Source organism: Pelodiscus sinensis, chromosome 9 (genome assembly GCF_052426305.1).
Source record: "Pelodiscus sinensis isolate ZL-2025 chromosome 9, ASM5242630v1, whole genome shotgun sequence".
In the NCBI taxonomy this organism is placed as follows: domain Eukaryota; kingdom Metazoa; phylum Chordata; order Testudines; family Trionychidae; genus Pelodiscus; species Pelodiscus sinensis.
In genome coordinates, this window is record NC_143060.1 from 118774 (window position 1) to 143549 (window position 24776).

The 24776-nt window shown below is 45.6% G+C and overlaps 1 protein-coding gene across 4 annotated transcripts in view; it reads right to left on the reverse strand.

The window, feature by feature from the left end:
- The window catches only part of PIF1 (PIF1 5'-to-3' DNA helicase), a 70262-nt gene extending 45587 nt beyond the window's left edge, over nucleotides 1-24675 (reverse strand). For 2 of the 4 annotated variants that reach the window (XM_075914604.2, XM_075914607.2), the window contains exons 1-7: nucleotides 24169-24675; nucleotides 20523-20652; nucleotides 17876-18001; nucleotides 17593-17746; nucleotides 9143-9257; nucleotides 8960-9066; nucleotides 7866-8005 (exon numbers count right to left, since the gene is read on the reverse strand). In XM_075914604.2, the coding sequence (XP_075770719.2) occupies nucleotides 7866-8005; nucleotides 8960-9066; nucleotides 9143-9257; nucleotides 17593-17746; nucleotides 17876-18001; nucleotides 20523-20652; nucleotides 24169-24675 (1279 nt within the window). The remainder of the gene's footprint in view (nucleotides 1-7865; nucleotides 8006-8959; nucleotides 9067-9142; nucleotides 9258-17592; nucleotides 17747-17875; nucleotides 18002-20522; nucleotides 20653-24168) is intronic. The other 2 variants (XM_075914606.2, XM_075914605.2) reach the window with 2 other exon arrangements.
- Nucleotides 24676-24776: the final 101 nt, after the last annotated feature.

The following is a 24776-nucleotide window of genomic DNA, read 5'->3' on the forward strand; positions in this document are numbered from 1 at the left end:
GTCTGGAAGTTGGGCAGTTTCTGTCTGGTATCATGGAGGAAGCAGCCTAGGCAAGGGGCTGGGATTTAGGGGCCCAGTCTCCCCCATCTCAAGGGGGGCTGAGGCATCCTAGGCCTGCCCTGTAACCAGATTACATCTGTGCTGTGCTGCATCCTGGAGAAGCAATAAACTCCCTCTATTCTACTGGCTGGTGGAGTCTGTTCGTGCCATTCCGGGGGTGCAGGAGTCGGGGAAACCCCGACGCGTCATCACTTTGAAGATGTTAATCTCTCAACTGCCTCAGAAACTTCCTAAGATGCTAACAATCTTGACTCATGGCTGCTTTGACACTGCAGGGTGATGTAATTGTAGAAGCTGTAGAAACCATTTCATATTTAGCTAGAAGCCATCTTGTATATCAGAAACCATTTCAGCTTTTCTCTCAAGCACGTAGACCAGAGTGAACTTTCTGTCACCCCGTGAGAAGAGGCCTACAGGATGGGCTATTGGAATGTGTTAATTGGGCTGGTTGGGACAGGAGATGTACTCCCTCGTACCTGTCCGCCATCTTGTTGATAAGGCTTTGTTTTTCCAAATTTAATTGAGGATTTCTGTAATTGGATGCCCTGACGTCAGACTGTTTGGCTAAGGGTATAAAGATACTAGGATTGATTGTGTTAGCAGCTTTACTGGGCCTGGCTTTGTTGGGGCCACGTTTGGCTCATGCTGTGCTTTATTAATTAATAAATCTGTTTGTTAGCTGCCTAAACAGAGAGGAGCGGTTTTTTTGCTTCAACATGATCATGTCATCTGCAAGTATTTTTCCACTAATAAAGGGTGGGGATCAACTGGGAAACAAAGGAAAAAGACAGTTACCTGTTTCTATAACTTGTCTTCGAGAGGTGTCGCTCGTGTCCATTCAACGTCGGTGCGTGTGCTCAGCATGTGCACCAGCACTGGAAGATTTTCCCTCAGCAGTATCTGCAGGGGACCAGCTCCAGCCCCCTCTAGAGAAATGCACAGATGCTGCACTAAATAGGCTGCCGGACCCCTTCCCTCCTCAATTCCTTCATGCTGGAAACTCTGACAGTGGAGGAGAGTGGAATGTTGAATGGACATGAAGACACATCTCAAAAAACACCCATTATTGAAACAGGTAACACTCTTTTCTTGAGTGTTTGCTCATGTTCATTCAATATAGGTGACTCTGAGCAGTATCTTCAGAGATTGGTAGGAGTTTAAGGACAGCAACAAAGTGGGATGTGAACATATGGGCTGAATACCACAATGCACCCTTGAAAAAGTACTGGATAATAATATGGGCCAGAAAGGCTACCAGAGGACTGTGCCTTGGTGAAATACACTCTCACCAACACAGGCTGTTGTGCCCCTGCCAACTTATAGCATGTTTGGATATAGGAGGTCATCCAGTTAGATATTTTCTATGTAGACACCAGGAGACCTTACATCCTTTCAGCATACATGATGAAAAGCCGGAACGTCTTACGGTGCTGACCACCCAATGGTGCCGGTGGTGCGCTGTGCACCAATGCACTAGTGCTCAGTGCCAAGTCAGTTTTGTTCTTGTGGGGCAAGGGCCGACTCACTTTTGGTTCACAGCTGTAAAGATTTACAAATTCAGCAACTGTCACTAATGTGGGCCTCTCCTAAGCACCTCAAGCACTTGCCATGTGGGTAGTCCTGCTGCAAGTAACACGTGCCTTAAAGCTTGGGGACCAGGGAATGCCCCATCCCAAGACAACATCTCTAAAGGACTGACTATCACTACTAGCTACTAATGATTAACCATATAAGATGGAACTATTTACAAGGAAATCAACTATTAATACCAAAAAAACCACAACAGCAAGGGCTCTAGATCTGCACTTCCAAGCACTGTCACTGGGGCAAGAAGGAACTGAAGGGAAAGGGATCTAGCAGTACCCTATGTAGCTCAGATATGCACACTACTGTAGAAGGTGCTGGATCTGGTCTCCTATGGATACTGCTGAGGGAAAATCTTCCAGCACTGGTGCATGTGGTAAGCACACATGCCTGCGTTGAACAGATATGGGCAAGCACTTGAAGAATCAACCATATGTGAATCTTATTTAAGGGAAAGAAGTGAGTTAATCTTACTACTTTCCTCACTGAATCCCCACCCATGATGGTGTCTTAGATGTTTCCAGAAGCCAAGATGGAAATGGGAAGGGAGAGAGGAGCTGCACTTGGAATACCAGATGGTCAATGGAAAAAAAATGCTTAAAACAACCATTTTCTATCACTTAAAAGTAGTGAGGGTAGTGATCAAAGCGCTGGAAAAGACCTCAGGAGGCCATCAAGTCCAGCCTCCTTCTCTAGGCAGGACCAATCCCAACTAAATCAACTCAGCCAGGGCTTTGTCAAGCCGAGACAAACACCTCTAGGGATGGAGACTCCACTACTTCCCTAGGGAACCCATTCCAGTGCTTCACCACTCTCCTAGTGAAATAGTTTTTCCTAATATCCAACCTGGACCTCTCCCACTGCAACTTGAGACCAATCACTCCTTATTGTGCAATCTGTCACCACTGAGAACAGCCTGTCTGCATCCTCTTTGGAACCCCCCTTCAGGAAGTTGAAGGCTGCTATCAAATTCCCCCTCACTCTTGTAGTGGGGGGCCCAGAACTGGACACAATACTCCAGATGTGGCCTCACCAGAGCTGAATAAAGGGGAATAATGACATCTCTGGATCTACTGGCAATGCTCCTCTTAATGCAACCTAATATGCCATTAGCCTTCTTGGCTACAAGGGCACACTGTTGACTCATATCCAGCTTCTCATCCACATAATCCCCAGGTCCTTTTCAGCAGAACTACTACTTAGCTGGTTGGTCCCCAGCCTGTAACAATGCTTGGGATTCTTCCATCCCAAGTGCAGGATTCTGCACTTGTCCTTGTTGAACCTCATCAGATTTCTTGTGGCCCAATCCTCCAATTTGCCTAAGTCACTCTGGACCCTAATCTCTGCCATCAAGCGTAGCTACCTATCCCCATAGCTTAGTATCATCTGAAAACCTGCTGAGGGTGGAATCCATCCCCTCATCTAGGTCATTAATAAAGATATTGAACAAAACCGGTCCTAGAACCGAACCTTGGGGCACTCCACTAGAAACCAACCACCATCCTGACACCAAGCCGTTGATCACTACCCACTGGGCCCGGCCTTCTAGCCATCTTTCTATTCATCTTGCCGTCCATTTATCCAATCCACATTCCCTTAACTTGCTGGCAAGAATATTGTGGGAGACGGTATCAAAAACCTTGCTAAAGTCAAGGTCTATCACATCCACTGACTTTCCCATGTCTACAGTGTCAGTTACCTCATCATAGAAGCTAATCAGATTAGTCAGGCACGACTTGCCCTTTGTGAATCCATGCTGACTATTCCTAATCACTTTCCTCACTTCCAAGTGCCTCAAAATGGACTTCTTAAAGATCCCTTCCATGATTTTTCCAGGTACTAAGGTAAGACTGACCAGCCTATAGTTCCCTGGATCGTCCTTCTTCCCTTTTTTGAAAATGGGCACTACATTTGCCTTTTTCCAATCATCCGGGATCTCTCCCGATCTCCACTACTTTTCAAAGATAATGGCCAAAGGCTCCTCAAGGACATTTGCCAACTCCCTCAGTATCCTCGGATGCATTAAGTCGGGATCCATGGATTTGTGTATGTTTAGCTTTTCTAAATAGTTCCTAACCTGTTCTTTACCCACCCAGGGCTGTTAATCTTCATCCCTTCTTGTGTCACTTAGCGCATTGGTCCAGGAGCCGACCTTGTCCATGAACACAGAGGCAAAGAAAGCATTGAGTACTTCAGCTTTCCCCACATCATCTGTCACTAGGTTACCTCCTTCATCCAGTAGGGGCCCCACACCCTCTCTGATCACCTTCTTCTTGTTAACATGCCTGTAGAAACCTTTTTTTGTTATCCTTCACATCCTTTGCCAGTCGCAATTCTAATTGCGCTTTCGCCTTCCTGATAACCCCCCGGCATTCTCGAGCTATACATTTAAACCCCTCCCTGGTCATTTTCCAAGTTTCCACTTTTTGTAAGCTTCCTTTTTGTGCTTAAGTTCACCAAGGATTTCCTCTGTAAGCCAATCCAGTCTCCTACCAGGTTTGCCTCTCTTGCTATGCATCGGGATGGTTTCTTTCTGTGCCTTCAATAAGGCTTCTTTAAAATACTGCCAGCTGTCCTGGACTCCTTTCCCCTTCATAAATAAATAAATGGGGATTGCCTACGTCCTAGAACTGGAAGGGACCTTGGAAGGTCATCAAGTCCAGTCCCCTGCCTTCACAGCAGGACCAAGTACCATCCCTGACAAATTTTTGCTCCAAATTCTTAAATGGCCTCAAAGATTGAACTCACAGCCCTGGGTTTAGCAGGCCAATACTCAAACCACTAAGCTATCCCTCCCCCCCTTCATGTTTTTATCCCAGGGGACTCTGCCCATCAGGTCTCTGACGGAGTCAAAATCTGCTTTTCTGAAGTCTACGGTGTGTATTTTACTACTCTTACTTCCTTTGGTCAGGAACCTGAAATCTACCATCTCATGATCACTGCTTCCCAGGTTGTCACCCACCTCTACTTCCCCTATTAGTTCCTCCTGTTTGTGAGCAGGTCAAGCTGCGCATGGCCCCTGGTCGGATCCTTCAGCACTTGTTCCAAGAAGTTATCCCCAACATTCTCCAAAAACTTCCTGGATTGCCTGTGTACTGCTGTATTGGTTTCCCAACAGATGTCAGGGTGATTAAAGTCCCCCACGAGAACCAGGGCCTGCTGTCTGGAAGCTTCTCTCAGTTGTCCGAAGAAAGCATCATCTACCTAATCCACCTGATTCAGTGGCCTGTAGTAGACACCAACCACAACATCATTGCTGTTGTTTGCACCTCTAAACTTAACCCATAGACTCTCAACAGGTTTTTCTCCCTCTTTATACTGGAGTTCAGAGCAATCATATTGCTCTCTTACGTTCAGTGCAACTCCTCTTCCTATTCTCCACTGCCTGTTCTTCCTGAACAGTCTATACCCTTCCATGACAGCGCTCCAGTCATGCGAGTCATCCCACCAAGTCTCTTTTATCCCAATTAAATCATATTTCTTGGACTGGGCCATGGCCTCCAGTTCTTCCTGTTTGCTGCCCAGGCTTCTTGCATTAGTATACAAACACCTCAGACAACCAGTTGATCACCCTAACCTCTCCATTCGAATCAGGGTCCTCCTTTCTTGTTCGTTCCTCTTTGCATCTCTTCTCGATATCCAACTTTCCCACTCCCCTCAGGGTTTTGGTCACTGTCCCCCAACAAACCTAGTTTAAAGCCCTCCTCACTAGGTTTGCAAACCTGCCCGCGAAGATGCTCCTTCTTCTCTTGGTTAGTTGGATCCCATCTCTTCCTAACAATCCTTGTGCCTGGAACAGAGTCCCATGGTCGAAGAAACCAAAGCCCTCTCTGCGACACCACCTGCGCAACCACGCATTTACTTCCTCAATTTGACGAATGGCTCGATGTCAGGATGGCGGTTGGTTTCTAGTGGAGTGCCCCAAAGTTCAGTTCTAGGACCGGTTTTGTTCAATATCTTTATTGATGAGGGGATGGATTGCACCCTCAGCAAGTTTGCAGATGACACTAAGCTAGGGGGAGAGGTAGGTATGGTTGAGGGTAGAGATAGGGTTCAGACAAATTGGAGGACTGGGCCACAAGAAATCTGATGAGGTTCAACAAAGACTAGTGCAGAATCCTGCACTTGGGATGGAAGAATCCCAAGCATTATTACAGGCTGGGGACCAACCAGCTAAGTAGTAGTTCTGCAGAAAAGGATCTGGGGATTACAGTGGATGAGAATCTGGATGAGTCAACAGTGTGCCCTTGTAGCCAAGAAGGCTAATGGCATATTAGGTTGCATTAGGAGGAGCATTGCCAGCAGATCCAGAGATGTGATTAGTCTCCTTTATTCGGCTCTTGTGAGGCCACATCTGGAGTAGTGTGTCCAGTTCTGGGCCCTCCACTACAAAAAGGATGTGGATGCATTGGAGAGGGTCCAGCATAGGGCAACCAAAATGATTAGGAGGCTGGAGCATTTAGCAGGGTGCCACAACCCCGCACGCAGGGGCAGCTGGGGGAGGCCCGGGAGAGGAGACCCGCAGGGAAGTGGCCGAAGCCTTCGTGCAGCATTTGCAGGGTCAGTCGGCCCCGGGCACTGAGAGCGCCGACTGCATCACCCAACCGTTGCAGGCTGGTGATGTCACGCTGTGCAATGTGCCCCGGAGGCACCGGGGAATGACATCATAGCAGGGACAACGGTGGAGGATGCCGGGTGATGACGTCCCATGCTGGCCTACCAGGACTTCAAAAGGGTAGGCCCCAAGAGGGAAAGGGGGGGGGAGAAGGACTGCGTCAGGGAAAGGACGGGGGATCAGGACCGGAGAAGGCGAGCACTGAGTGAGATAACTCGGGTTCCGGGACTGGCTGAGTAGGAAGCGGCCCAGGGCGGGGCCGTGTAACCTGAGAGCAGGTGAGTTTAGGGGTAACTACCCCACCCGCTGAACAGAAAGTGCTCTTCCTGTCTTAGGGCCTTGGGTCGCGGCTTGGGCGAGAGGATGGGCCCCGAGTCCCCCTACTCCGCCCTCTTCGTGCCGTGGGCATGATCTTCCAGTGAGAGTAAGGCCAAGATTACTCTGGGACAAGATACTCTGTAGGAATCTATGTAATTCGGCGCGGGTGGGGGTGGAGGGGGAATTGTAACAATGTCACGTCCCAGGCAACGGGCACGGCGTTTGTGACTATTTACAGAGCACATGACCTACGAGGAGAGACTGAGGGATTTGGGTTTGTTGAGTCTGCAGAAGAGAAGAGTGAGGGGGGATTGGAGAGCAGCCTTCAACTTCCTGAAGGGAGGTTCCAAAGAGGCTTGAGAGAAATTGTTCTCAGTAGTGATAGATGGCGGAACAAGGAACAATGGTCTTAAGTTGCGGCTGGAGAGGTCCAGGTTGGATATTAGGAAAAACTATTTCACTAGGAGGGTACTGAAGCCCTGGAATGGATTACCTAGGGATGTAGTGGAGTCTCCGTCCCTAGAGATTTTTAAGTCACGGCTTGACAAAACCCTCGCTGGGTTGATTTAGTTGGGATTGGTCCTGCCTAGGGCAGGGGGCTGGGCTTGATGACCTTCTGAGGTCTCTTCCAGCTCTATGGTTCTATGATTCTATGTTCTCTTTCGTGGTTTATAAACTTATTTTTGTTTTATCTAAAACCAGTTTGTGAGATTCATAACTGGGGGGCAAAGAGCTGTGCTTATCTTTCTCCACACTGAGGGAGGAGGTGAATTTGATGAGCTTACATTGTAAAGTTCTCTCTGCAGTGCAAAATAATACAATTTTGGATGTGCACTCCAGCAGGGTGTGCACGCAAGTAGCTGTCTAGCAGAATCTTCCCCACGCAGAGCAATTCCAGCCTGTCTTTCTGCAGAGGGGTGCATCCCTACTTGGAGTGTGTTCTGGAGGAGGCATGAGGGCATGACTCAGCAGGACTGTGTGAGGGAGTGGGCAGACTCAGACATTCATAAGATATTGTATAAGAGGGGAGACTAGGAATAGCAGAAATTAATTAAATGAGAAGCAGGTCTGGTCTATAGCTCATTGGAGTTAAAGTATATATTAGGATATTATGGTTTAAAAAAACAAAAACAAAAAACTCTAGGCAAGTTTCATTCTATGACAACAGCTGGAAGAGGTTGTGACTATAGAGTGTGAGCTCTACAATGCCAGTTCTTCAGCACCCATTATCTACAGTGTCCACTCCTGCTGCTGCAGTGAACAGCTCTTTCTCTCCCCATGGGTTCACCTGGTAACTGTTGCAATCGTCTCTCATTTGTTAGTTCTACATCATCCTTGTGGGTGCAGAGCCGAGTTGCAAGGATCCCATCTCTCTCAACCCTGTTAGTTGCTGTTTCCATTAGCTTTCTGGTGACCTCATCTGTGCACCTGATGAAAAGTGGAGGAGGTAAATAGGTACCATAACTTCGTAGAAAAGAATAAGGGGTTTAAAAGACTCCAAAGGGAAATCTCAGGTGATAAATGCCAAAAAAGTGAGTGTACACACACACACACACACACACACACACACACTATGTATATATATACACACACACACAAATATCTGTGGCAAACACCACACAGTAGCTATTCCTACTCCAGTGTGAACCATTTCAACTTGTGTATTCAGGCTCTGTCCTCCCCCGTGCTTCCCCCATCTCCCATCCCTCCTGGCCTTACCTATTAAGATTTGTAAGGTCTCCCCCCACTGCATTAATGGAGCTTCTCTGAGAGTAGTCATAGTGGAAGCACAAATGTAAACAGGCTGTTACATTTAAGCCACAGTGCTGTATCAGACCTGTGCTGACTGCTAGATCTACACTACTGCTCCTATCCAACAAGCTGCCCTGATGTAGCTATAAGAGATTGAAAACACGGTTAGTTACAGATTTTCCCATTGTTTTTACAAATACCGACTAGCATGGCAACTCCTCAGACTTAGTTACCAATGTCACTGAAAGCATTCATATGGGGATTTCATGAGATCACCATAGGTTAATTTTATACCAGCATTGCTATATTGTTCATTTGTCCCAAGATCATTAGATCCATCAGCAGTTAGCATAACAGGTAAAAGTGACACCATGGAGCAGGGAGTCAGTAACAATGGAGGCAGCCTACTGAACTGGGCAAGAAGCAACTAGCATTATGATCTTTCATTAGCTGGAGGAATTGAGAAGCTGTGGGTCTTGGCAGTGGATGAAGCAACGCTGTGCCCAGACACCTTAGCAGCCAAATACCCAAGTATGCCACTTTTAGAAGTTGTGAGAGAGGTAGCCAAGTGAGATCTCCCCGTACAGAGACATCTGTGAGGAGAAGTGAGGGCAAGAGGTTCCTCCTCACCTGCCCAGGCGGATTGCACGCAAGAGTGAGATGAAGCTCTTATCAGTTTGTCTTCGCACTTCTGTCAGTTCCATGTTCATGTGGATGCATTTCCTCCAGCTCTTTGCCTGTGAATAAGTTATTCATTCACTAGGAGACAGACACAAACAAAGTCGGAAGTAGTGGGTAGGATGGGCTTCACACCTGGAAGCAGAACTTGGTTTCCTCATTGCCTTTGCTGACTGGTGGTAGTTGTAAGAAGTCCCCACAAATGATCAGCTGTATTCCTCCAAATGGGTCTTCCCGTTTCCTGACAGCTCTGTAAGGGGAGTGAATTTAATATGATCAATAATGACCTTAGCACAAAAAGTAGAAGGGGGTCTCATGAAATTTGCTGATGACAAAAGGTTGGGAGTCCTCATCATTACAGAGAAAGATCAGAATATTTGACACCTGATGACCATGAGGTCTGAAATAATAGAAGTGGCATGAAATGTAGTAATGCAAGGTCATGCACTTTGGGACTAACGAGTTTGCTAAAGCTGGGGGCTGCTTAGCTGGAAATTACAGAAATTAAAAATATAGAAGTATTAGTCAACTGCAGGATTATGATGAGGCCCCGATACAATCCATCTATGTTAAAGGCAAATCTGATTCTAAGATGAATCGTGAAAAGTTTTTTCTGACAGAGAAAGGGAAATAGTAAAACCACATCTGCATTAGGGATGTTAAAAAGCAATTATTTAGGTAACTATGTAACAGTTAAAAATCTTAGTGGTTACACACTCTGGGCTGTGCAGTATAAAGCTTACAATGCATGGCCTGCAGCACAACTGCATCTTGGGAGCGAGGTCGGCAGCCAGTGCATGCTGAGCTGGCTCCCAGTCCCACTTCTGGGGAGCCGGCTGCACTGTGGGCTCTGCAGTATGTTTTAGACTGCAGAGTCTGCAGCATGGGGCAGCAACTGACTCCCTGGGAGCTAGCATGTACCAGCTCCTATCTGCTGGCCCCTTTCCTGGGGAGCTGGCTGCCACCCTACATGGCTGCCTCTGCTGTGTAGGGTGGCAGCTGGCTCCCAGCTTTTAAGGGTGGCTCCTGACATGCACACCAGATCTTGCCTCCAGCCCTGTTCTCAGAGAGCTAGCTACCACTCCATGTGGTAGGCTCTGATACAGAGACAGCAGCATGGAGTGGCAGCCAGCTCTCTGAGAGCATGGCCAGGAGCCAGCATATAACCACCACATTAACCAATAAGTTCTAGGGTTCTTATCTGTTAACCATTTAAACAGTTACACTATTACATCCCTAATCTGCACCATTATGTACAACTCTAGTTACTGATGTTCAAAAAAAAAAAAAAATTCGAGCTGGAACAGCCACAGAAAAAGATTACTAAGATGACTATGGGAAATGGAGAACCCTTTTCATAAGAGGAAGCAAAAAGAGTTTGGCTTGTTTAGCAGAACTAAATGAAGGCCGATAGGCGATATGACTTTCCTCTATAAATACATTGGGGTTAGGTGCACATTCAGGCCAGAGAAGAACAATTTAAGACAAAGTACAGGGTTGACATAAGAAAAAATGGTTACTTACCTTCATAACTCTTGTTCTTCGAGATGTGTTGCTTATATCCATTCCATGTAGGTGTATGTGCACATCATCAGAAATTTCTCCCTCAGCAGTACCCGTTGAGACATCAGGGAGCCCCCTGGAGTGGCACCGCTATAACAGATAATATATACCTCTGCTGGCCCTCCACCCCCTCGGATCCTTCTCACCAGACTACTCTGAAGATGGGGAAGCGGGCGGAATTTCAAATGGACATGAGCAACATATCTCAAAGAACAACAGTTACAAAGTTACATTTTTAATTCTTCAAGTGATTGCTCATGTCCATTCCATGTAGGTGACTCCAAAGCAGAAACCCCAGGAGGCGGGGTGGGAGCTCTAACTTTCAAGTGAGCATAGGACAGCCCTGCCCAAGGCTACATCCTTCCTAGCCTGATGAGCCAGTGCAGAATGATTGGCAAAGGTGTGGATAGAAGCCAACATGCAAGCCCTACAAATGTCTAATATAGGGATCTGAGCCACAAAGACTGTAGAAGAAGCCTGTGCCTTAATGGAGTGGGCTGTAAGGGAGGGGACTAGCACCCCAACCACACCATAGCACTCCTTGATACAAGACATGATCCACAAGGAAACTGGCTGCCCCTGCAGACATTTCAAAATCGCCAAAACAGCTGTGGGGACTTACGGAATGATTTAGTTCTTTCCAAATAAAAGGCTAAAGCTCATCTAACATCCAGAGCGTGTAAAGCCTGTTCCTTACCAGAGGCATGGTACAAAATATATCAGAAGGACAGAAAAGGTCATGCTGGTGGTGGAGTGGCACTATACATGAAAGAAAATGAAGAATCAAATGAAGTAAAAATCTTAAAATGTTCCAGAGAAACTCTATGGATACTAATTCCATACTCTAATAATAAGGATATAGCGGTAGGGATATATTATCAACCACCTGATCAGGACGGTGATAGTGACTATGAAATGCTAAAGAGATTGGAGAGACTATCAAAATAAAAAACCTCAAAAATAGTGAGGGATTTCAACTATCCCCATATTAATTGGGTACAGGTCACTTCAGGATGGGCTGTAGAGATAAAATTTCTTAATACCTTAAATGACTGGTCCTTTGTAGCAGCTGGTTTGGGAGCCCACAAGGGAAGAGGCAGTCCTTTATTTAGTCTTAAGTGGAGTGCAGGATCTGCTCCAAAGAGGTAAATATAAATGGACCGCTTGGAAACAGTGACCATAATATAATAAAATTTAACATCCCTGTGGTGGAACACACACCTCAGCAGTCCAACACTGTGGCATTTAATTTCAAAAAGGGGAACTACACACAAATGAGGAGGTTAGTTCAACAGAAATGAAAAGGCACAGTGACAAAAGTAAAATCCCTGCAAGCTGCATGGAAACTTTTCAAAGACACCATAATACAGGCCTAACTTAAATGTATACTCCAAATTAAAAAACACAGTAAGAGAAGCAAAAAAGTGCCACTGTGGCTTAACAGCCAAGTAAAAGGAGCAGTGAGAGATAAAAAGACAAGTGGAAGTCAAATGCTAGTGAGGAAAATAGAAAGGAGCATAAACTCTGTCAAATTAAGTGTAAACATATACTAAGAAAAGCCACAAAGGAGTTTGAAGAAAAGCCAGCGAAAAACTCAAAAAGTAATAGTAAAATGTTTTTTAAGTACATCAGAAACAGGAAGCTGGCTAAACAACCAGTGGGGCCCTTGGACAATCGAGATGCTAAAGGAACACTCAAAGATGATAAGGTTATTGTGGAGAAACTAAAAGAATTCTTTGCTTCAGTGTTCACGAATGAGGATGTTAGGGAGATTCCCAAACCTGAGCCGTTCTTTTTAAGTGACAAATCTGATGAATTGTCCCAGATTGAGATATCATTACAGGAGGTTTCGGAACAAATTGATGAACGTAACAGTAACAAGTCACTGGGACCAGATGGCAGTCACCCAGGAGTTCTGAAAGAACTCAAATGTGAAATTGGAAAAACTGTGATTTGTAACCTATCCTTGAAATCAGCTTCTGTACTTAATGACTGGAAGATAGCTAACATGATGCCAATCTTTTAAAAGGGCTCTAGAGGTGATCCTGGCAATTGCAGACCAGTAAGTCTAATGTCAGAGCCAGGCAAATTAGTTGAAACTATAATAAAGAATAAAATTGTCAGACATGTAGATGAACATAATTTGTTGGAGAAAAAAGTCAACATGGTTTCTGTAAAGAGAAATCATGCTTTACTACTCTGTTAGAGTTCTTTGTCGACAAAACTATACCTGCATCTACACTACCGCCGCGGTCTGTCAAAAGTAAGTTGACAGAACGCGGCAGTTTTCTCGACGGTGGTAAACCTCGTTTTACAAGGAATAGCGCCTTTTTTCGAAGGTACTCTTTCAAAGAAAGGCACTATCGCATGCAAAAACTGTGCTTTTGACAACAGAACTGGTTGTAGTCTAGATGCTCTTTTTCGACAGGGGCTTTGTCGACAGTATCTATCGACAAAGCCTCTGTCGAAAAAGGCGTGCAGTCTAGACGTAGCCTGGGTGTTGGAACTGAAAGTTTTATTCTTTTTATATTTGTATTTTAGGTTTAGTAATGTAGTAATGTAAGGTAATATATAATCATATTTAATATTGTAGTAAGTCAAATTCTTTAGTTAAATATATATCTCCTATATTTCCTCGTTCTAAAGCGTAGTGAGTAAAAGAGACGGGATCTCATATTGTGTCTATGTCAATGAGATTAGAAATATTGAAGGCTTGGGCCTTCGATGTGAATTTTTTTGATTTTGCTTCAAATAAAACACTGCTGTTTACCTTTGAAGGATTTTGAGAGAGACTGTATGAATGAGATATGTGTGAAGGTCATCGTTAGAGCCAGATGTTCAAGAGAAAAGGGGGGAGAATGTGGGGTGAAGACAAACTGTAAAAGACAGACTGTGAGGAAACATATCAGCATCAGAGAAACCATCAGAGCGTACCCACGGTCAAGAAGTGATCAGATTGGCACATTGATGGCTCTAAAGGTGAAAGGAGGGCACCCCTAAAAACAACTGATTAACAATCCAGGACAAGATGAGCTTTGGAAAATGTTCTGGGAATACGGACATCAAAAGCTAACACTCCGGTCCATTAATTTCATCAGAGAAAAGGATTATAAAAGCAGGGTGCTTTGCTATGGGACTTTGGATTCGTCTTGCCACCACCTCCAGAGGAGCATCAGATCGATTGACCAACAAAGGCCCTGCTCTACCTCTGTGTTCAATCTAGCTCGCCACTAGACTGATACAGAATCTGGACTGGTAACTAGAACATCGTCTGGCGGGAGTGTGTGTGTGTGTGTGTGTGTGTGTGTGTGTGTGTGTGAGATTGAAAAGCATATGCAACTGTTGTATTCTCAATAAATGTGGCGAATTGCCTTTTCCCCTATAAAAGATCTTGTGTGCTTCGTTTAAGCAGATAACATGGGGACTGAAACCAGTGCCAAGGCCTATGTGGCACCGGAGAGGCATGTGAGGGGCTGGATGCCCCCCGCACTGAACCTGGTGCACTCTGGGTCACTGGTGCCAGGTGCTAGGCCACTTCCATAAGGATCATCTTCAAGTGGGACTTTCTTTCCTGCTTGGTATGTGGCTTGAAGCCCTTGCAGGTCTTATGAGCCTCAGACAGGTGGACTTTGCGGAAGCACTTGAGACAGGCTCCATGGAGGGTCTCCACAGGATGTAGGCTTCTGGCACTTTTCGCTGAGCTTTAAGCCTTGGGGCCCAGGCATGCCCCACCAGATGCACTGGGGATGCGAGTGAGCCCTGCACCTGAGTACTTCAAAACTAAGTCCACCACTTACCAACTTTTAACAACTTAGATAAACACTACCAACTTAACAGCCATGGAAGGTGCAAACAGCTCTGTGTATACTCCCAGGCCAGGAAGGATACTATATATTAACTTTGATTCTTATCTGCTTATTTGAACTACCCAATCTTCAGATACTGATTCCCTCTGCTCTGACTCCCACCCTCTTCCTTTTTCTTTCCTTTCCCCTCCCCTATTTATTTTGTGTGTGCACATCCTAAACTCATAACTCCAGTAATCTGAATTGGGCTGTGCCTACGAAAGCTCATGATCCCATCTACATGTTTTGTTAGTCTATAAAGTGCTACCAGACCATTTGTTGTTGTTTTTCTGTAAGACTCATTCGGCTACCCCACCCCCCCAAGCTTGTGAAACTTTAGCTAGCTAAACAACAGGAGAGAACTGCTAAAAGCTTGCAGAGCAACAGCATTTTACAGGAGGGGTAAGAAGGAACTGAGGAGGGCCAGCAGGGGTATATATATATATATTAGCAAATATAGCAGTGCCACTCCAGGGGGCTCCCTTGCTGGCCCAACAGGTACTAAGGGAAAATTTTCTGACAACACATGCATGCAGCATGCCTGCATCTACATGGAATGGACATGAACAATCACTCGAAAAACAAATGGGTATAAATTGGTCATGAATAAATTTCAGCCAGAAATCAAGTTTTTAAACCATCTACAGACTAGTAAGAAGCTGCCCAACAAGCCATTATTCCAAAGAGGAAGAAACAGGAGGCTGGGGAAGACTACAGAGGTAGGCAATAGCTCAGGGAACACCAAAGGACTGAGAAGGACAGGGAGACTATTTGTGTGACAAACAGGGCTAGGCCACTAAAAGGGAATATCTCATTGGAGCGATCAGATGAAAAATCTCTTCCAGTTCTATAAATACATTTAGAGCAACAGAAAGTGACAGAAAATGTAGGTTCTCTACAAGAAAGGAGAGCTAATAAAGGATTGATGTTAAGAAAGCTCCAGTACTGATTGTCTCCTCTACTTGAATCTTCACTAAAAATAAAAATTATGACCAGATGTTTTACAGCATTAACATTAACAAAGAGGAAAGGCACACAAGCCAAAACAAGGAAAGAACAGATTAAAGAATATTCAGATAAATTAGGTGTGTTCAAGTTGTCAGGGTCTTATGAAATTCCATTACCTATTATCTTTGGGCATGTCTACACTTGCACCCTCTTTCAATAGAGGGATGCAAATGAAGACAATCGAAATTGCAAACGAAGCCAGGATTTACATATTCCCGTGCTTCATTTGCATAATCACATTATGGTGCTATTTTGAAATAGCATTATTTCGAAATACAAAACGTGGTGTAGATGCAGCTATTTCGGGAGAATACCTTTCTACTGAAATAACAGTTAAACCTCATTTTATGAGGAATAAGGGTTATTTTGAGGGAAGGGTGTTCTCCTGAAATAACAAACACGGTGTAGATGCGGTTATTTTGAAATAGCCCCATAACACAATTATGCAAATGAAGCACGGGATATTTAAATCCCGGCTTCATTTGCAATTTTGAACGTCTTCATTTGCATCCCTTTATTGAAAGAGCGTGCAAGTGTAGACATACCCTCAGAGAACTCCTGGAGGATGGGTGAGGTCTAAGAGGACTGGAAAAAGGTAAACATAATTCTAGGGATGTTAGGTACCATGTAATTGATAGTCATATAACCATAAAAAAAATCTTAGCAGTTACATGACAATTCGGCAAGTCCCCGGAAACAGGGCTGGCAGCTATTGCGTTCCTGGCCCCACCCTAGGGAGCCCGCTGCTACCCCATGCGGTATGGCAGCAGCCCGTCTGTGGTGGTCCAAGCTCCCCATGGACAGAGGCTGCTCCACGGCAGCTTCTGCTGCTCCCCACCCCACCGCGCTGCTGCCTCGGATAGAGGCAGCAGCATGGGGGAGGGGAGAAGAGAGAAGCGTCACTGGGTAGCTGGTGCTGGGGGAACCGGCTCTCTAGGAAGCAGCAAGGTGGGAGGCAGGCAGGTCCGTGGAAATGGCACACGTGGGAAGCCTGCTTGAAAGCCTGCTCCCATGAGTATAGGCTCCTGCCTGTCCCTCATCACCCTCCATGCTGCTGCCTCTCTATCAGAGGCAGCAGCAAGGATGGGGGAGGCAGGTGGACACAGTGCTCAGGGGAACCTACTTGTAAGTCAGCTCCTCATAGGCACAGGCTCCCGCTCCCCTCCTTGCTGCCTCTGATACAGAGGCAGCAAGAGTGGGGAAAGCATGTAGTCAACAAGATTAACAGATACGCCTAGGAATATTGATTAATCCTGTAGTAATCTACACGTTGACATCCCTACATGATGCCTATTAGATAGACAGACAGACAGACAGAAAGAAAATCAGGGGGATCTGGGAAATTATAAACTAATCAGCTTAATTTTGAAACCTGAAATTATACTGAACCAAATTATTCAACAATCAATTTGTAAGCACCTAGAGGCTATTACTTATCACCTTATTGTCCAACAAGGATTTGTTAAGGATAAGCCATACCAAACCAGCCCGATTCCCTGCTTTGACAGGTTTATTGACTAGTGAACATGGGAAAGTTGAAAACATGGTACTTGACTTTAGTAGGGCTTTTGACACAGATCCATATGACATTCCCATACACTAAGTCAGATATGTGGTCTAGATAAAATTACTGTCAAGTGGGTGCAAAACTGCTTGAGGGACCTTCTGGAAAGCATAGTTATCAATTGTTCCTTGTAAAACAGAATGGATCTGTCTGGAGTAGCCTCATAGGAGTTTGTCTAGGATTCAGTACTATTCAATATTTTAATTAATGTCTTGGGTGCTGAGTAGAGAGTATGCTTATATAGAATATAAAATTTGTGAATTACATCAATCTGAAGGGGTTGCTAATACTTTGAATTCCAATCCTGTCCTCCAAACTGACATTAAAAATTGGAGAACTGACTCAAAATCTTACTATGTATTTTAGAAATTTGCATCTGTCAGTCTGAGAGTCCATTTGTCAAGAACTCTTCTGAAAGGATAAGAGCTAGGGCCATCAAAATTTGGTATGCAGCTTTCTCTTTTCTATGATTCTATAATCCAGAGACTCCCAGTTACCCTAGGTATTAGCAAGCCTTACCTCTCAATACTGTGACTGAAGGTAGGGGAAGGCAACTCTAGTAAAGTGAGCCAGGGAATTTTATCTATTTGCCCATGACCACTCACCTGGCTACTGCTTCTAGTTTATCAAAAAACTTGCCCTCCACCATTGAAATCTCATCAATAATTAAGTGCTGGCAATTCAACCAATGTTGACGCACTCCAGTTCTCTGAGCCAGCTCAATGCACTGATCTAGAGGAGCTTTCCCAGAACCAATACCTAATGAAAGAAGAGAACACATAGGTAAGTATCACCAAAACGCCAAGACTTACCAGATCTTTTCCACTAGTCTTCTCCACATCACTGCAAGCCAGGAGAAATACTCAAGCAGAAAGTTATTCTTTTTACCTGCAAAAGCATGGAGCGTGGTGCCACCAATATGACAAGCTGCCACTCCTGTACTGGCTGTAGCATAGGTGCTCTTTGGGGGCAGTGAACCCACAATCTTTTTCAGAAGATATGACTTCCCAGTCCCTTTTAGAAGAGAAAAGTTATTTCAGAAAGAGGCTCTCTCTGACACCATTAGTCAAATGTCCTCAAAACACATATAGTTTGAATTCCAGCACCAAACTCCTAATACTGCTCTTAACTTTGTTCATTCAAAATGTCAAACACAAAAACATTAGGAACAAAAGAACAGCATGAACACAGAGTTCAGCTAACTATAAACCCAGCCTGTCAGGAAAGGGTTAGCTCTGTTTGACTACTCAGATAAGCTGCAGTTTAGAGTTTTTTGTGGGCCCTCCCGTTTAGGGACCCAACTCCCCACACTGGAATCCATCCATAAAAAAAGAAGGCATAGTATGTATAAGAGTATTTTACTTAGTGTAATTTAAATTGACTAAGCTTCTCCCTGATGTGGATGACTTACAAGACTTCCCCTTTTGTAGAGGTCAAATTGTTCTTTCCCTCATTCCACTTTTTAATGTACATCTTTGATTTCATTTTCTCCTTTATAAAAAAAAAATGAAATTCTAAAGTATCACTAAATATAGCTACACTTTGACAAAAGTCTTGACCTATTGTATATCTGCACTAAAGCACTGTAAAGTGCATAGGTTACAACAGTACCAATTCCAAGTGTTAAAAATTATTAATCAAGTCCCCAAAATCATGAGATGGCCCTAAGACAAAACACATTCAATTAAAAAAAAGTGAGTTCTCCTAATATGCCTTTTAGGCAAAAAACCTTTAGGGTTCTCATTTGATCCTTTGCTCAGCAATGAAGAGAACCAGAAGCTTTGTGAGAGAATCTCATTTAATTTTAAATAATCACATGACTCCAGGGACTGGGTATTTCAATAAATGAGACTTGTGATAAGAAAAACCTCCCACAAACATTGTCAACTTGCAAGAAAGATTATGATGCCCTACTTCGACAAGGCATAAAACAATTCAAAATCTCTGCTTGCTTACAAGACCATAAATGTAGCTTAAAAGAGGAGTGATGCATAAAGGAGAAAAGCCGCCGCCCCCCCCCCCCCCCCCCCCCCGTCTCAATGGATCAGTTATTTACATCAGGTCAGTTTGTACTAGGGATGTCAGCATATAGTCAGGTAAACCATTAACTGATAAGTCTGAACTTATCGGTTAATCGTAATGACTACACACATTCCCTCCCTCAGATTATATCAGAAGCAGCAAGGGAGGGGAGGCAGTGCCCATGGGGAGCCAGCTTTTAAGCCAGCTCCCCATGAGCACTGGATTCTGTGGAGCCGCCTGCTCCTCGCACCCCATGCTGCTGCCTCTCTATCAGATAGCAGTGTGGGGAGGAGCAGGGGAAGCGGGAGTCGATATGCATGGGGAGCTGGCTTTTAAGTTGGCTCTCCACATGCTGGTTCTGCAAAGTCACCTTCCTAACTCATGCTGCCTTCCACAGAGGCAGTGGGGGCAGCAGGAAGAAGCTGGTGCTCAGAGGGAGCCAGCTTAAAAGCCAGTCCCCTATGAGCACCAGCATCATAGATCCGCCTTCCCAGAACGGTACTGCTGCCTCTGTATCAGAGATAGGAGTGCACGGGGAAGGTGGGATGTCAGTGCAACCCCTGTCCGCAGGGAGTTTGGGGGCAGGAGATGGAAGCTATGCATCTCTCCTTTTGTTTATAAAGAAGGTGAACATTTTTTCATCTCTGCTTTTAAAAAATAGCTTCTGAGCAGGCTCAGAAGCTAATACAGTTAGCAGAGTCTGCTCAAGCGCCCCTGTTACCTCAGGAATATGAATTCCCATTCTATTTCCCGGCTTGAGAAGAGCGTAAGAAATTTGCAGAAGACAAACTGTTCAATTGCATTTGTATTAGAAGCAAAAAATGCTATCATTAGTACTAGCATCAGTGTAGCACCACTGTTGGTAGCAGTGATGCAGATGGGGAAAGAAGACATTTTAATCACTGTGCAGATGTAAACATACATTAATAAAGTAATAGAAACTGCCAGTGCTTGAACTACATTAGAGCTGCACGAACCAGTGGGAGTTCAGGTGCGAATCTTTGCTAAAACTGTTCAGTCCAGACTAGGGATATGAAAGTGTAACTGTGTACAGTTAACTGTTGAGCCTGGGCTCATTGGTTAACATTCATAGTTACATGCAGGCTCCCAGTATGCATGGGGATCCAGCTTAAAAGCCAGCTCCCAGGAAGATGCCTGCCCCCCACCCACGCTACTGTCTCTGTATCAGAGACAGCAGCATGGAGCGGAGGGGAGGGGGGGGGGGGGGAGACCGGGACTGGCAGGAACATGTATCCGTGGGGAACAGTGTAAAAGCTGGCTCTCCGTGTGCACAGGTCCCTGAGGAGCCATCTGTTGGTGTGCATGAAACCACGTAACCGCTGAAATATTCAACAGTTCCATGATTAAACACATTTTCACATCCCTAGTCCAGGCCAATTCCAAAGTTTCCTGATGTTCCTATGAGCACAGATTAAAGCTTCTCAGCCCTAATTTGAGTGCAGTTAGGACATGCAGGTTAATTTTGCTTCACTTCAGCGATGCAGTTTCTCACCAGCACTGCCTGTAAAGAAGACATTCTTTCCACTCAGCACTGCACTCAGCACAATGGACTGTTCTTGAGAGAGTCTCATCTGTGAATGCATTAGCGGAGTTAGCTTCTTGGAACATTTCAGATCAGCCGCCTGAAAGGAAGAAGTTATATTTGTGTACTAACCAAAATGTTTAAATAGCAGCACATACCCTGCAAGACTCATGGACATTAAAACTTTTGGAGGAAACATTCTCCGAAATACCTTCCCCACCCCTCTAAGGATATAAAAGTGGAAATTAATTAGTATCACTAGTCACAATTTTAAATCCTACAATGATCTCCAGTGAAGTAACTGTGTTGCAATTTATTTGCAATGTTACTGTAGCTTTATTAGTCCCAGGATATTAGTCCCGGTCTACATGACAAGTTTAGGTCAAATTTAGCTGTGTTAGGTTGATTTTATGAACAATGAGTCTACACCACCAAGCCTGTTCCTCTGACTTTAAGGGTGGTTAAAATTGGTTTCTATACTCCTCCTTCATGAAAAGAGTAATGCTAAATTCAACCCCCTCGTGTGTTCGATTTTGGGGTAGTGCAGACACAGCACTGTAAAAGTCGATGTTCTTAGACTCCAGGAGATGCCCCACCGTGTCCCAATGTGACCACTCTGGCCAGAAGTTTCAACTCTGCTGCTCTCACAGGTACATAGGAAAAGCCCCAGCAAAATCTGAATTTAATTTCTTGTTTGGCCAACATGGCAAGCACCAAGGTTCCCTGTAAGTGGTGTACCTATTTTCTGAGTTCCTCTCAGAAGTTCAAAGCTCCCATGCAGGCAGAGAGCTCAGTTGACCAGCAAGGGGAGGAGCATCTCACTGAGAAAGCAGCTAAACAGGGCCTGCTTGAAAGGAACAGCTCCCAGAGCAAGTAAAGAAGGAAGATGTTGGATCAGAGTCTGGACACAGTGTATGAAGCAAGCAGAAGTGTTTATTACACACAGCGCTGGTGGAGTGTCACTTCACTTGTTAGGCTTGGTGAACACCGCCAGACAATAGGTTACAATTGATTACATAGGATGCTGATGGGCAGAGGGAAGTGATGGGGGTGGTAGAGGAGAGATCCCGGAGGCGAAATAGGTGCTAACCGTAAGGCGAAATAAGAGCAACAATCTAAAAGGTTACATAGTGTTTTCCGTCCATAGCGTTCAGAATACCTTATCTCTAGTAAATATAGTTTAACAAGTACTTAAAGCAGACATCAATTGTCAATTATGTGTTAAGTGGTGATGTATCAGTTAATGTCAGGATGGTATCTTTGCACGGATGTGATCCATTGGCGTTATGCCTGGGGAATTAAAGCAGAAGGTAATAAGGGTACATGACAATTGCGCATTTGTTCTTAGCACCATTTAATGTGATAGTGCTATGTCCGGTCTCTCACTCGCTGGGTCTTTCCCTGGAATGTGATTGCCTGGCTAGTTATCTCTAGGATGAACTTCCTCAGATGGCCTAGGAGGGGGGGGTACCCGTCTACTCATGCAACTGTGCCTTTTACTTATGTATTTGTAGGCCTGTTCCAGGCTTGAGATTTAGCATAGGGGTTCTTAACAGAATATAATAGCCTGCCTCAGAAATGTTTACCCTATAGAAGATAAGGAGACAATTAGTGGCTGGGGGGAGAGGAAGAGGGGAGGGACGGAGTACATAATTAATTGGCTGATGAGGAGTCAGAGGGGAGGAGAGTTTGGAAAGTTAAGTCTGCATGAGGCGAGAGAGGCAGAAACTCAGCACTCTCAAGCCTCCTGGGAAGGGGACATAAGCAAGGCTTGACAAACGGCGGTGAAAGCTGCTCGCCAGCCCCACACTGCGCAAGACCCGCATTGCGCATGCGCACGCCGCAAATGAATGGGGCACCCGGCTGAAATCTACTTGCCATGGGCAAGTAGATTCAATACTTTGTCGAGCCTTGGACGTAAGAATGGACATATTAGGTCAGACCAAAGGTCCATCTAGGCCAATATCCTGTCTGCCAACAGTGGCCAGTACCAGATGCCCCAGAGGGAGGGACCACAACAGGTAATCATCACGTGATCCCTCTCCTATCATCCATTTCCTGACATACAGAGGCTAGAGACACTGTTCCTATCCATCCTGGCTAATAGCCATTTATGCACCTAACCACCATGAATCTATTTAGTTCTTTTTTGAACCCTGTTAAAGTCTGAGTTTTCAAAACATCCTTTGGCAAGGAATTCCACAGGCTGCCTGTATGCTGCATGGAAGAAAAAAAAAAAGCTTCCTTTTGTTTGATTTAAATCTGCTACCTATTAATTTTATTTGGTGACCACTAGTTCCTATGTGATGGGAACAAGTAAATACCTTTTCCTTATTCACTTTTTCATACCAGTCATGATTTTAATCGACCTCTACCCTTAGTCTCCACTTTTCTAAGCTGAAAAGTCCTAGTCTTTTTAATCTTTTTTTCATATGGGACCCTTTCCAAACACCTAGTCATTTTTGTTGTCCTTCTCTGAACCTTTTCCAATACCAAGATATCTTTTTTGAGATGAGGTGACCACACTTGTATGCAGCATTCAAAATATGGGCATACCATGGTTTTATATAGAGGCAACAAGATATTATTTGTCTTATTCTCTATCCCCCCCCCTTTTTTATGATTCCTAATATTGTTTGCTGCTGCACACTGAGTGGATGTTTTCAGAGAACTGTTCATGACTGCAAGGTCTCTTGTGAGTAGTTGTAGCTAAATTAGTCCCCATCATATTTTATGTGTAGTTGGGATTATTCCCCCACCCCCCCCATGTGCATTACTTTTCATTTATCAACATTAAATTTCATTTGCCATTTTGTTGCCCAATCACTTAGTTTGGCAAGATCTTTTTGAAGCTCTTCACAGTCTGCTTTGGTTTTAACTATCTTGAACAGTTTGGTACCATCTGCAAATTTTGCCACCACAATGTTTACTTCTTTCTAGTGGTTTCATTCATGTCTGTGTTTCTGGCTTCTTATGCAACCTCTCTAAGTCAAAAGTAGCTACCCTACTGAGAATGCACTCCATCAGTCTCATGCAGAGTGAGGACATTAATTTTCAATTTTACAAAACTGGCTCAAAAAAAATGGTAATAAATTTGACCTAATCTCATAGTGTAGACATACTACAAGGTGTGAGAGGTAATAATTTAATGAAATTGTCTGGGTGAGAGCACAGGTGCCAACTTTCAAAAGTGCTTAAGGGGGAGGTGTGTGACCCTTGTTCTGCCCCACCCCGTCCTTTCTACCGAGTCAGTACTTCAGCCCCAGAACACCCATGGAGTTGGCACCTATGGGTGAGAGAGGTCAGAAGAAGAGCTCTCTGTTCAGCCAATGAAATATATTACCTCTTGAAAGTTAATGTAGGTGTTCCACTTGGACTCTGCACTACTGACTTCTCACCGACCCGGTCTCGATTGGGAGATGAAGTATGCTTGGCAAGCTCGCTAGTTAACATGTAGCGGGCCTTCCAACACCCGTGTCTCTCGAGTGCAGTAACGGCCAGGGACCGACAGCACGTAGTGAGCACGTCCCCGCTTCCCGACCCAGAGCAGCGCCCAGCAGCCAGGCTGAGTGTGCAGCCACAAAGGAGCGATAGTGTCCCCCACCCCCATCAGTACCTGGCTCTCGCCTCCCGCCGCGCAGCTCCTGGCTCCTCTCCGCGGCTCGCTCCCAGGGGCCCGCGGGCCCAGCCCCTCGGCGGGCGGCAGGTCGCGGGGCTGCACGGGGCTGACGGTGGCGAAGGCGCGGGGCAGGCTGCAGAGCAGGCGCGCGCGCTCGGGGACGGCTCTGGCCCCGCCCAGCTTGAGGCGCAGCAGCCGCAGGAAGCGGCGGAGGCGCTCGGGGGGGCAGTTGGCGAGGAGCAGCTGCTCGCGCGCGGAGCCCAGCCACAGGCCGCCTTTCCCGGCGCGCGCGAAGCTCGTGAAGAGCCGCACGTCCCCGTGCAGCGCGTAGGTCAGCGGCGCGCGCCCGCCGCTCACCCGCAGCACCAGCTCGCGCAGCTCGTTCCGGCCCAGCGCCAGGCCGGCGTCGCGGATTACGCGGCGCTGCGGGGCCGGGCCGCCCGGGAGCAGCCGCTCGATGGTGACCGTGCAGCGGATTCGAGCGTCCGGCTCCGCGTCCTCCATCGCCGTCCTCCTGCTGCCCGACCCCGCGGATGCGCCTGTCGCGCTAGAGCTCTGCCACCGGACAGAGATTCAAAAATGCCGGCCGAGAAGACAGCCAATCA